This window comes from Cetorhinus maximus, chromosome 14 (genome assembly GCF_964194155.1).
Source record: "Cetorhinus maximus chromosome 14, sCetMax3.hap1.1, whole genome shotgun sequence".
NCBI classification, from domain to species: domain Eukaryota; kingdom Metazoa; phylum Chordata; class Chondrichthyes; order Lamniformes; family Cetorhinidae; genus Cetorhinus; species Cetorhinus maximus.
Window position 1 is genome coordinate 57,767,847 of NC_135892.1, and position 13,727 is coordinate 57,781,573.

The 13,727-nt window shown below is 40.2% G+C and overlaps 1 protein-coding gene across 2 annotated transcripts in view; it reads left to right on the forward strand.

The window, feature by feature from the left end:
• LOC144689678 (uncharacterized) overlaps positions 1 to 13,727 on the forward strand; it is a 94,871-nt gene that overhangs the window by 27,903 nt on the left and 53,241 nt on the right. For both annotated transcript variants that reach the window (XM_078556970.1, XM_078556971.1), the window contains one exon: positions 2,193 to 5,192. In XM_078556970.1, the coding sequence (XP_078413096.1) occupies positions 2,193 to 5,192 (3,000 nt within the window). The remainder of the gene's footprint in view (positions 1 to 2,192; positions 5,193 to 13,727) is intronic.

Genomic DNA, 13,727 nt, shown 5'->3' on the forward strand with positions numbered 1-13,727 from the left:
GAAATCTAATAATCTTGTTAATTCTAGGACATACTGGCCAGAATTTTCAGCTCGTCGGGCAGGCGAAAAGGCCAAGCGGCCTTTGTGTTTTTTAGGAAACCTCATCCATAGACGGGATGAGGTTTCCAACAGCAAAAAAAAATTTTAACATTTCATTTAAAACATGTCCCTGCTCATGTGACAGAGTCACATGAGGGGACGTTTTATAACATTTTTAAAATCTTTATTTTTAATCTTTTAAACTGTTCATCTCCCTGAGGCAGCTCTGTGCCTCAGGGAGCTTTTCCCCATACACCCCCATGCACCGCACTGAGCGCTGCTACTTGCATTTCACGCTGGACAGGCCTTAATTGGCCCACCAGCGTTAAATCGCGGTCGGCTTCCCAACCGAGCCTGCCTGACAAGGGAAAAATCTCCCCCCATTGTTGCAAAAAAACCACCCAAGATACACTCAAAGAAATTCAATACCTTTCGGGAATGCTGGTCTGTTTAACTCAATCCGTGAAAGTTAAAATTCCCACCATTAAAATCACCGTGTCATTCCTATATGTTTGCTTAATCTCTGCATTTATGCAATCTACCACTTCACATTACCAGCAAGGTGCCTATACACGACTCCTACATCTTAATTTTTTTTTGTTTCTTAATTCTACCCTTAAAGTTTCCATTCCTTGCTTACCTCTTGTTAAACCCTTTCCTATCATTGAAGTGATTTCATCCCCAGTCATTACGGCCACTCCTCACCCTCTACCATTTTCCCTACCTTTCTTGCTGACCTCCTAACCTGGTATATTCCTGGTCCTGACTGCCTTGCAGCCATGTCTCTGTAATGGCTATGATGTCACACCAACCAAGTTGAATTTGTGCCTGCACTTCATTCAATTTGCTCCGTTTGTGCCTTTGTATAAAGAATGCTTATTTGGACCAAATCCTAAGGTGTCCTTCTGCTCTAATGGTTTGTCCCTGCTTTTCCTATTTCTCCCTTCTGGCTTAATTACTTTACATTTCAGTTTTTTCTTTATCTGCAATGTCTAAAACGTAATTTCTGATCGTTAGTCTATTCTCTTCCCATCTCTTTGTTTTCAAATTATTGTGTTACTTTTTCCACCTGAGCCCTTCTCTCTCTCCTTCCAGCCACTCGCGTGCCGCCCTCCCTCCACCCATCCTTCCATTTACGAGTTTAAAGTTGATCACCTTATTCATCTTTTCCACTGGGGCCCTAATCCCAGCCCAGTTTATGTGGAACCTGCCACAGTGTATAGATTCTCTCTGCCCCAGTACTGGTGCCAATGCCCCTTTTTCGTCACACCACTCCTTCAGCCCTATGTCCACCTCCTTATCTCTGATCTCTATGCCAGTTTGCATATTGTAATCCAGAGATTTTAACCCTTGAGGTCTTGTCCTTTAAATTAGCTCCTTGCTCCTGGTACTCTCTGAACAGGACCTCTTGCCTACTATTTCTGTTCTCCTTTCCCCCCCGCCACCCCACACCCCATTCTGTTGGTTCCAACATCCTTTCAAGTTGATTTGAGATGCCTGTCACCCTGGCACCAGGTATCTGCCAAACCATGTGGAGGGCTCAATCCTGCCAACAAAGGATGCTATTTGCCCCCTAATTATCAATTTTAGGTTTAGTTGTAATCACTTTTGTTAGCCTGTGCCACTGAACTTTTCACTAGAATCAGTAATGAAACTTCTGAGTCATATAACAAATTAGAGTACTGGAAGTGTATGTGTTTGTGGGATTTGAGCAAGAATCAAGGTATGCAAAAGTTAAGAGAATTGAAGATGGCATGCTTGAGTGTATAGAGACATCACATTCAAATATTGCTCATTGAATGGAACAAGTTTGATTGCAAATGAATATTGGGACATTTTAGATCCAAGTACTGTTCAGTGGGGTGGGGTGTGGTGGGGACATGGAAGTGGAAGGAGTCATTTTTGATACAAATCTGATTCCAAATGAAGATGAAATGAATTAGCCATTGTGTGCTATTTTACCGTTTTGAAAGGTAATTCATTAGATATAACAGTAAAGTCATTCAGGGATGTTGGAGTGGTCCTTTTTAGCCTGTTTTAAAGCAATAAAAATTACTTTTATATTAAATTTGTATATATTGCTATAATTGTGTATATATAGCATTCAATTAAAACTAAGACTTTTCTCATTTCCTTCCCATTCATGATCACAGACTTTTCTGTCAACTTGAAAGATCAGCCAGCTAGTGCCGAACCTGTGGGCCCACAGGATGCTGCACCTGTGCATGTTGAACCTGTTCCTGTCTTCTCTATGCCCTCCTTTTCTTCTGATTCTGTAACTGAATTAACAATGTCTGCAAAAGCAGTCCACAGTGATGATCTTATACAGACTGAAGTTCCTATAAAAACAGGTTTACAAACAACCTTTGGTTTTATGGAAAATGCATTGGACAAACAAGTAGCAGACCATTTAGAAAAAGCTCATGCTGTTGATGAAAAGGCACACGCGAAGCCAGCATTTATAGAATCATCAGAGTTAGACAGACTAAATTCTGTTGATGGAAGTCCTTTCCAATACAAAATTGGTCAGTGTGTAGAGCCACATGGAAGTGAATTTAAAGGGGCTACATCATCCCTGGTTGAAGAAACAATGCCTGAACAAGTAAATGCAGATAATGGAGAACTGAAGATTAGGGAGGTCATGGGCATGGATAAAGTTCAGTTATCAGATGACAGGGAAGTTGAAATGGATACACTCTTAGGGTTACCTAGCGAGTACGTTGGTGCGACAGGGGTGGGTATGCCCCCCTTAGACAGAATTGTTGAGGAAAAGGAATTCATGCAGAACACATTGATTAATTTCAATGAGCAATCTATTAAACCAGCAGATAGTGGTCTTAACTTTTGCTATGGTGACATTTTGGATGTAAAGGAGAGAAATGAGCTAAAACCTTCTGGTACAGCAATTAATCAGGCAACGGTTATTGATACTGATACCAGTAAAGCCATTAACAATGTAACTAATAAGTCTGAGAGTGGTATGTTTCAAGATCAGGAAACTTCAAAGACACCAAGTGAAACTGAAGAACCAATTGTGGCTAAGGCTACTGGAAAGCTAGGTTATGCAGACTTGGAGGACTTTGTGGAACAGTCCTTTAAGCAAGATGAAAAGCTGTCTCCAACTGATGAAGCATATTTTGCTGTTTCACAAATTCCAGTTGTAAGTGAATCTCAAACCTGTATGACCTATGCCACATTTGATTCTTACAACATGTTAGAGTCTGATTACTTCAGCACTAATGAAATGGTTCCTGAACATGATGCAGTTGTAAAAGAAAAGACTGAACTCAAAGAAACTTCAATTCTGTTACAGTTAACTGCTAAGTCAGAAGTGACGAATAAGGCTGAAGATTCAGAAACACAACCTGTAACACCAGTGTTTACTGGAAATAAACCCAATTCCAAAGTAGATGTGACATCTTCTGAAATGAACTCGCAACTACTCAGTAGCTTTGCAATCCAACCAGACCAGATTATGAAAACTGACTATTTGAATGAAGTCACAACTTCAGATAAAACTGCACAAAGTTTTGCACCATACCATTTGCAGAGAGCCTTTGAAATCAAGTCACCAGGATTAATAGGATTAGAAATGACTGAAGATGCATTTGATGTAGAAAAAGTAAAACCTGCTCAAGAACCTCTTAATCAATTCCAACTGCTACCTTCCACATCCGAAAATAATATTTTGGGCAAATCTGAGGAAGTACAAGATTCAACAGACGTTATTGTAAAGTCACCTAGTCACACAGAAAAAGTGTGTGTTACGATTCCTACAGATCCTGAGTGTGCTACACAATTTGATGCTCAGTATACTGGTAAAGAACAAATTGTGCATGCCCTACTAGAACCACTTGGTTTTACAGACAGTGCTGCTAATGGTATTCCAGAGGTAACACGCACAGATTTGTTTGAGGAACAAAAGACTGTAACAAATAGGGGAATTAATGAAGATACAGTAATTATTTCAGAGCAGGTTCTGGTTCCTAAAGAGAGAAATGTACCAGAGCGCACATTGGTTGATTCTGTTATAGAGACAGGAGATAAAAGTGAGGATTTCTGTGCACAGTTTGGGTACAGAGAGTCTGATGCCTCTGAAAATAGAAATCAGTTTGTCGACCAGCCCAGTAAACAAGAATTGTTGTCGAGTAAAGTTGTGGAAGAAGAGAATTATCCTACATTGCATTCTCCGAAACACAACATACCAGCTGAAACTTCAGCAACAATGAAGAGTCTAGATGTGACCATATGCAAAGAAGTTGCCATCAGCAAATCCGAACCTATTTTGGGAGCTCAGGGAGCTACTACAATTGGAATGAAACCTGTTGAAGGGATTTTAAATGATTACAAACATGTAGAGCAATGTTCACTTGGCCCTCTCTCACTCCAAGATGAAATTAAAATCCCGTCACTGATTAAAAATGTAACTGATGTTCTGTCTGGTCCCTTAAAAGTTATAGAGAAAGGTGCAATAGAAATTAGTTTAAGCCATCAGGAAGCTTCTGAGAAAGTACTGCCCAGTGCAACAATGAGTGAAAGATGTCCTGCAAAAGAATCTATCCCTGTTCCTTCTATGATTGAAGACACTACACCAACCACATTATCAATGTCAAATGAGGACATTTCAGTTGTTGACAGAGGACTTGCTTTAAAAGCTTTGTCTGAAGAGACTTGTTTGACTACTTCCCAGCCAGTGACTTGGGCTGTGGCTCCATCATTGCAAGATAAATTTCCAGACAATTGTTTGGAAGAATTTGATGAAATGAAAGCTAAAATTGATGACCATCCTGAAAAATTAGAGATTGCAGAAGTACAGCTGAAACCCCAGGAGTCAGCTACAGATGCTTCATTTCCCATGAATGAAGAAGTAACAAAGGCTTCAAAAGAAGTGGTCACAAAAATTTTAGAAACCAGTGTTGCTCTAGCAGAAGTGTTGGGAGAGAAAGAAGGAACACGAGCAGTATCCATGTCTCGGCAAGAAACAGATATAATATTCCCCTCCCCTGTTGGAGAAGGTGACATAAGCAAAAAAAATGTTTCTGTAGAAACTCTGGTGCCAGAATTGCCCTCTGTTGCTGAGAGCACTGAAACATCTAAAGATGCTGCTGTTGCTGGTATAGCAGACATTTCGGTAAAGCCGGACAAAAAATCAGGTAACAATATGTGCGCGTTCATTGCCCGACTTCACAAAATGCACCCTTACCTGTAGATAGTTCCATCACATTTGTGTAAATTGAAAGTGTGCTCACCCCTTCTGTTAGCTTTTAGTGCCTTAACTGCATGACTGCTAAATGTCTTTGCCCTTACCTTTACACATGCTTTAAAGTCTAATGTTCATGACCTTCAACCTAACTCATCAAGCATTTATTAATTTTATGATATTTTAGTGCATTTTCAAATGACATCTGAAATTGTAATTTAGTGATTTAACGTAATTTTCCCTAGGTTGCATGAAAGTAACATTACTGGATGCTGCACTAATTTGTAAGACTACCTTTTGCAAATTGTTTGGTTAGACATATTTTGATTCAAATTGTAACTTGTGGAAAAACTCCTGGGTCTACTTTTAAATTGGTAAATCATAGAACTGGATAGCTAGAACTGTGGAAAAACCATGTACTCTATCAGACCAAAACCATTTAAAAAAAAAAAAAATCAAACTCGTCTTCCTGCATTCCCTTCTATCCAGAAATGCATCCAGTTTTCTGTTTAAGTTAATGTATGCTGTTCAGTTCAGTAACTGACTATCTGTCCCTGGTAAATTTGTCCACAATTCCTTCATTTTGATTTTTAGTATACTTTTTTCCATGAATTTGCTTATTTCTAATTTCATTATTTTTAACTTTTCCTATTGTATTTGAATCATCCAACGTGATAAATCTGCCTTTTTCAATTTTGTCAGTTCCTTTCTGCATCAATTAAGCTAGAGCGCCCTAATTCATGAAAACCCTGAAGAATATTTTGTTTTTGAATGCCCCCCTTTGGAGTGTTGGGTACTGCAGTTGACTATTCATACACTGCTAGGGCTAAGGTTCAATCTAGCCAGTGTTGATGGGATCAAAATCTACTTCAGGTCGCTAGAATCTTCTATGACTTGCTGCCGCACCACTGCAATATTACCCCTCTCCTTGGCCCTGTCGTATTTCTCACCCATTCAGTGACATCACCAGAAAACAGTCAGGTTCCATGTGTATGATGACGGTACCCAGCTCCTACTCGCTCCTTCTCGACCTCTTCCACTGTCTGTTGTTGAACTGCTTGTCTGACGTCCTAGACTGGATAAGTCATAATTTGCACCAGTAAATGTTTGAATCTAAGGCATGTTTATGGTTCAGCCATTCCTTTCCAAATCTGGTGGAACCACATAGAGCCGGACTTGATAGTGCTTTATACTTCCAAAATGCTCATTATTGCAGGATTGTCCTAGAATGCAAAGGTAAGCCCTGATTTTCTCCATAAATACCATTTTCTTAACACTCAACTCCTCCATCCAAAACAAGTAAAAGGAGTTTATGGGCAACATCACTTAAGATTGTGATCATCTGATCAGCTGCTACTGCCTTTTCTTCACCAGGCCAAACTCCCGCTGAGGCTCACCTTACCCCAGTCCCAAACTCGTATCTTTTAGTTTCTCGCCTACCTCCCTTCTCCAAGTTCATCTTGTCCATGAGACCCACCTCCTTCTCCTAAATCACCCACTCTGAAAAAGAATCATACAGACGCGAAACGTTAGACCTGCTGAGCTTTTCCAGCGTTTTCTGTCTTTTGTTGCAGATTTTCAGCATCTGCAATATTTTGCTTTTACCTGCTTCTTCAACCCTATTTCCACCAAACTGCTAAATCACCCAATTACCTTCATGGTACTTGTGTTAGCTGATGGTAACGGTTTGGGTACTGATTCCACCCCCCTTTCAAATTTGCAGCCATCACCCCCCTCTTCAAAACTAAAACACCCTTGATGCCTCTGTCCGTTTTCAATCTCTTTCCCCTCAAGTCCTTGAACATGCCACCTTCCAAATCCATGTCCATCTTCCTTGCGTTTCAAGGTTTGAATCCCTCAAATCAAGTTTCAGCCTCTTCCACAGTACTGAAATGACCCTTATCAAAGTCACAAGTGACATCCTCTGTAAATGGGACCTTGGTAACCTATCTGTCCTCATCCATCACAATACATTTGCAATTTTGTCATGGTTGACCACATGATCATCGTCTAATTCCTATTATCCAGCCAAGTTGGACTGTCCTCACTATCCAATCTTCTCTAACTAAGACTGGATATAGATAATCACCTGTGATAGCTTCTTTTTCTGCTCCAATACTTGGCTCTGGTGTCCTCCCAGGATCTTTCCTGGTCCCCCTCCTATTTGTCATCTACATGCTGCCCCTTGGCGACATCATCAGAATACACAGCATCATGTGTCCTGACTTCATGGTGCTCTACCTCACTGTCAACACTCTCTTTACCACTCCGTTGTGTTGATTCACACTACTTCTCCGACATCCAGCCCAAATAAATATTGGGGACTGTCTCCGTACCTCTCTTTGGGTCATTGTCTGAGGCTGAACCAGACCGTTCACAATCTTAGTGCCGTATTTGATCCTAAGATGAGCTGCAGACCATATCCACTTTACCACCAATACCACTTCTTCCACCTCTATCATTGCCTGAATCTTCCCCTGCCTCAGCTTATCTGCTGAAACTTCATCTGCCTTTTTTTAAATAACCTCTGGACTGACTATTCCAATGCTTTTCTGGTAGCCAGTCTCTCAGCTACCACCCACTGTAAACTTGGACCCATCCAAAGCATAGCTTAAGTTAAGATATGGACAGAAAAATCCTGTTCACCTTTCACCTATGTGTTCACTGACCTACATTGGCTCCTGGCCTGGAAATACCTTCTTAAATTTGCAGCCTTATTTTCATATCCCTCCGTGGCCTCACCCCTCCTTATCTCGATATTGTCCTGGAGCGGGATCTCTGCTCCTCCAATTCTGGCCCCTTTGCATTCCTGATTTTAATTTATCCACCATTGGCAGTCATACCTTCAGCTGGTTAGGCCCTAAGCTCTGGCACTCCCTCCCATTCTCTGTCTCTTTACCTGCTCTTCCTTTAAGGCACCCATTAAAGACCATCCACTCTAATATCTCCTTGCATAAAAGTGTTAAATTTATTTGGTAATGCTCCTGTGCAAGTGAATTGGATGACTTATGTAAATTGTGCAATATAAATGCAAGTTCTTGCATCTGATCCTTTACATTGCAAGAAAGAACTGAGCCTACAATAGGCACCGGGCAATCAGTGGCATGTAAAGGTGTTGGGGGTTATGGAGAGATGGGTATAGGTTGCACCTGGCTTACTGCCTCTTCCTAAAATTGTAGCGCTGATGTTTGGCCTGCACTAAGCATTCATGAGACTGAAAGATCCCAAGTTGCTCATCTGCACCAGGGAAAGGGAGGACCCTCATGATAAGTTTACTAAGTAAACCTTTGGGCCTTCTGGATGTTGCTTCCCAGGGTCAGTGGCCATAAATGCAGTTGCACTTAAATTTCCTCCCTCTTTTGCCAGGTGGCAAGACTATGTCAAGAGTACCCTGGGCTAATGCTTTTGAGTGAGCATTGGCTATCCACTCCTGTTGAGCACCAGGTGGGCAGGGACTTGGAAAACACTTGCCCATTATTGGGAGCGTTGTACTGCAGCTGGTAATGCTATGCACGATCTAATAGGTGATTGCTTCATGAAACTGACATTGGAATGTATTTCATTGTTCAGCACTGAAGTTTTATTGTTAACAAGTGTTCCAGGGAAAATGCTTTTGTTCCTTTCTCAACTAATGGAGTTAAGAATTGCAGAAGATACATGTAGCGAAAAATAATACTAGCTGATTTGAGCCAACCACTTGGACTTGATGATTAAATAGCGCATTGGTTCAGAGAGCTTTCATGTTGGTTGGTGAGGGAGAGAGAAGACAAAGTGGAAATGATTATACCAAGCAAATGTATGAGGCATATTACTAGATGGATAAGAATGCGAACCTAAACATAGAACAAAGGTCTATCTGAAATGAATGGTGGAATTTGTTGGGTAAGTAACAGCGTGCATTTTTCCTCCAGCGCCACCTCTATTTTCTTTGCAGCATGGATTGAACAAAATGAGTAAGTTTGAATTAGTTTCTGAAGACATCTATAACAATTGAAGAAAGCACAACACCTTCAAAGTAAAACATTAAAGCTAGAGAATCAAATATTAAATGTTTGTATCAATTTTACACCTTTCTCTTGAGACTTCGTACAAATTTGGCAGAAGAATTTTGGATGTACCCAAATTCTACTGGGAGCAAACTGGGAAATCAGACAGGAGAACATTGGAATAGTCAAGCCTAGAGGTAACAGACATGGATGAGAGTTTTAGCAGATGAGCTGAGGCAGGATCAAGATGAACAATGTTTCAGAGGTGGAAGTAGGCCATCTTTGTGATGGAGAGAGATTGTGGTCGGAAGCTTAGCTCCGGCTAATTAGGACACCAATGGTGTGTAGTGTCTGGCTCAGCCTCGGGCACTGACGGGAAAGGGATGTAGTTGACTAGTCGGAGCTCTGATCTGGACCAAGGCATTGGCGTTGGTCATCCCAATATTTAATTCAAGAACATGTTTGTTTGTTCAACACTGGATGGCAGATGCAAGCAGTGATACAGATCCTTGTAACAGAAATGTTGTCATCTGTTGTTCAGCTGGAGGTATTCTTGATCATAGGGAATTCTACACTCAAGAGTGCCATGGTTAAATCGGTGTATCTGCCTCAAACTTTATATCATATTTATTAATGACTTAGATGAAGGAATAAAACATTGTATATCCAAGTTGCTGGTGACACTAACTTTGGAGAAACAGTAAGTGTAGATTGGAGCAGGAAGTTGCAAAGGGGCATGGATTAACTTGGTAAGCAAAACTATGGCAAATGGAGCTCAACCAGAGAAGAAATTAGAGTATTTTCTGAATGTTGCAAAACTAGAATTGTGGAGGAGCAGAGATTTGAGAGTCTGAGTAAATAAATCATTAAAAGCTAGATTAGCTGAAAAATGGAATGTTGACCTTTAGCCTTGAGGCTGGAATATGAAGGGGAGGAACCTGTGTGTCAGTTATCGCCTTGTTCAGGTTCTATCTGCAGCATTGCGTTCAATTTTAGGCACTGCACCTCATACTATATTGACCATCGAGGGGGACCATTCTAGCTCTGAAGAAGGGTCATACAGACTCAAAACATTAACTCTGTTTCTCTCTCCACGGGTGCTGTCAGGCCTGCTGAGTTTTTATTTCAGATTTCCAGCACCTGCAGCGTTTTGCTTTTATCAACAGAATGATATCAGTGCCTAGAGCATTAACTAAGGAGAGTAGATGAAAAAAGCTTTGCCCTTAAACCCTTAAAATGATGATTGAGGGAGTAATCTGATCGAGATATTTAAAATGGTTTGATAGGGTAAGAATGGAAAACTTTTTCATCTGGTATGGACATAATCTTTAAATTAGTTAGGCCATTAAGTATTGGAATCTGATGTACTTGTTCAGGCAGTGGAAATTTGAAACTCTTCCTTCTTGCGACCCCCACCCCACAACCCAAAAGGAGAAAGGTCATAGATACTAGGATAATTAGAACTTTCAAACAGATTTCTAATTAGGTATGGGTATGAGGGAAATGGAGTAAAGGCAGGTAAACGGAGGTGAGGTACAAACCAACCATGATCTAATTGAATGATGGTGCAGGCTTGAGGGGCTGAATGACCCACTTGTTGCTAATGCTCCTATGTATCTTTTTAGTTGCTAGCATCTGTGTTTCTTAGGGAGGGGGGCATATTTTTCTGTTTTCCATTTGGAACCTTCATTTGTAATTTTCAATCATTTTATTACTGTTAGTCTCTTGACATTTATTCACACCAAAAAGTCAATTTCCTAAACTGATAAGGGTCTTCTAAGAGCTGAATCTTGCAGCTTTGAGCATGATATGAATGGCTATAGTGTGCCATAGGATTAATCATGACATACTTGGGATATACGACACTGAAAAAGGCTTTTTGGGCCAACCGATCCATGCTGGCATTTATGCTACATTCAAGCACCCTCCCTACTTTCCTCATCTAAATTTATCATTGTAACCCTCTAATCCCTTCTCCCTCATGCTTGTCTAACTTCCCTTAAATGCATATATACTATTCACTTCAACCACTCCTTTCATTAGAATGATCATCAACCAGAAACATTAACTCTTGCTGCTAGACCTGAGTATTTCCAGTATTTTCTGTTTTATGTCATAAATATATACCTGTATGAAGTATGCCTTTAAATCCTTTTATTGTTGTCAAGTATAATATAAAAAATGATGTATAGAATTTTTCCTAGTTGAGGCATGACCTAAAACTGCACTTGTTGATGAGCTTCATTAAATACAAATACTTTTGAATCTCTTTATAGGATTTTATCACATTTTTGCATGAGTGAATCCATTCAAAATCTCTGCGTCTTCTCTTGCTCTTCTGTTACACTTCCCGCTGTGTACCTTTCAGCCATCTTCTGGCCTGCTACAAGTACCTTTTCTTAAAAAGAAGTAACAATAGTTTTCTCATATCAACTTAATTTTTCAAATTTCTGTTTCTCAACTATTTTTGTTTCCTTTTATAGTAGAAATTACATCCATCCTCCAATTCGAATAAGAAGTTTTTCCGTGACCAGATGCCCTTGTATTCCTGATTTTAATCATCTGTTTCTTGATCTTTGAAATAGTCCTCCTATCCCCATTGTATTTATTTTTATTGGTCCCTTGAACTTTGTGTTTTCTGGCTAGATGGCTGTTTCAAACACACTACATAGTTCCCTACCAATAAACTGTATGCTTTTCAGTTGTGCACTTGTGTATTTATCCAATTAACCATGAGAATATTTGTGTGGTTACTTTTAGGTCAGTGTAAAGAATGTTTCCAGCTTACTCCTTTTCCTAGTTTCTCAGCAAACAACTCCTGGTGTTTAGGGCGCACAAGATTGGGTTGCCGCTTTTCCCATCTTTTTCTTGCTGCTTCTACAGCTCTCAGTTTAGAAATTGAGTGTTCTATGAACTCATGCTCTGGGCAGTCCAGAGCATTAACCCTCATAATACCCTTCTGCAAAATTATCTTGAACCTTAATTGTGACACATTGGATACTCTTGTTTTAAACCAGTTCCCAGGGTGTTTAATTTTCCAATGTTACGGCTGTTCGTCTAGCACCTTGCTGAAAAACACACATTTTGGAACTTGACAACATTTCACTTTTCAGTAAGAGCTTGTACAGTCACCAGAAAACGTCTGCTTAGTATTTACCATATAAAAAGCATTGTTTGTACATTATAGGTGAAGTGGTTATAATATCGTTTGATACATGAGCAGTTATCCTGTTTTCTAATTTATTTTCCCACATTCTTTTCTCTCTCCCTTTTCTCATCTACTCCTTGTAGAAGCACAGTTCTATTGGTTATTACCCTTAGATATCTGCCTAAGCACAGTCAAGATTGATATTCCCAAAGTCCACTTCCAGTAAGGATCACAGATTAGCCCTGGAGGGTCAAGCATTTGGAAAACAGTGATCAGAATATCATATGTTTAAGAGTAGTCCTGGAAAAGGACCAAGAACAATCAAAGCTGAAGATATTAAATTGGAAGAGGGCTCATTTCAGTGAGTTGTAAAGGGATCTTGTCCAGGTGGATTGTAAATGGCAGGCAAATAAGCAATAGGAGGAGATTTTTGGGTGGGGATAAGTGCAATCTGGGCATCCAAAGCTGTAGCCCCCTGCATGACTAAAGATACTGCAGTTAAAATGAAACGATAAAAAGGAGTGTTGTGATAAATGTCAAATTCAAAATAATGTAGAGATTCAAACAAAATACAGAGGAGAACTGAAAAGAGAATTAGAGGGGTGAAGAATGTGTGAGAAGATCAGTGGGTAGCAGAAAAGGAACAGCTGTGTGTTGGAGAGTAGAAGGGTGGAGCTGATCAGGGACCTGGAGGCAAGAGAGCATGCTTTGAGATTGCAAATGTATACTTTACACCTAACTTACAGCATGATGCTGCCAATGTCACAGTAAAATGATGGTGGGAGGGTGGGGGTCAAAAAATTGGATAGGATAAAAGTAGTTTGGCAGCGATCAAAGTAGAAAAGTCACTTGGTCCAGATGGGCTGCATCCTAGGATGCTGAGGAAAGTAAGGATGGAAATGGTGCAGACACTGGCTGCAATCTTTCAATCCTTGGATATGGGAATGGTGCTAGAGGACTGGAGGTTTGTAAATGTTGCACTCCTTTTCAAAAAGAGGTGAGGGATAATTACAAGCCAGTCAGCCTAATGTTGGCATGGAAACCCCTGGAGACCGTAATGATGGATAAAATTAGTTGTCACTTGGAAAAATACAGGTGCTTAAATGAAAGCTAGCATGGATTTGTTTGACAAACCTGATTTGAGTTATTTGATAAAGTAATAGAGGGGTTGATGGGGTAGTGCAGTTGATGCATATTTGGACTTTCAAAAGGCCATTTGATAAAGTGTCACTTAATAGACTTTACAAAGTTGAAGTCCATGTGATTTGAGGAGAATTGGCAGCATGGATATGAAAAAGGCTGAGGTAGAAATGAAGAGCAGAGGTGAACAGACATTTTTTAGGAGGGAAATGTC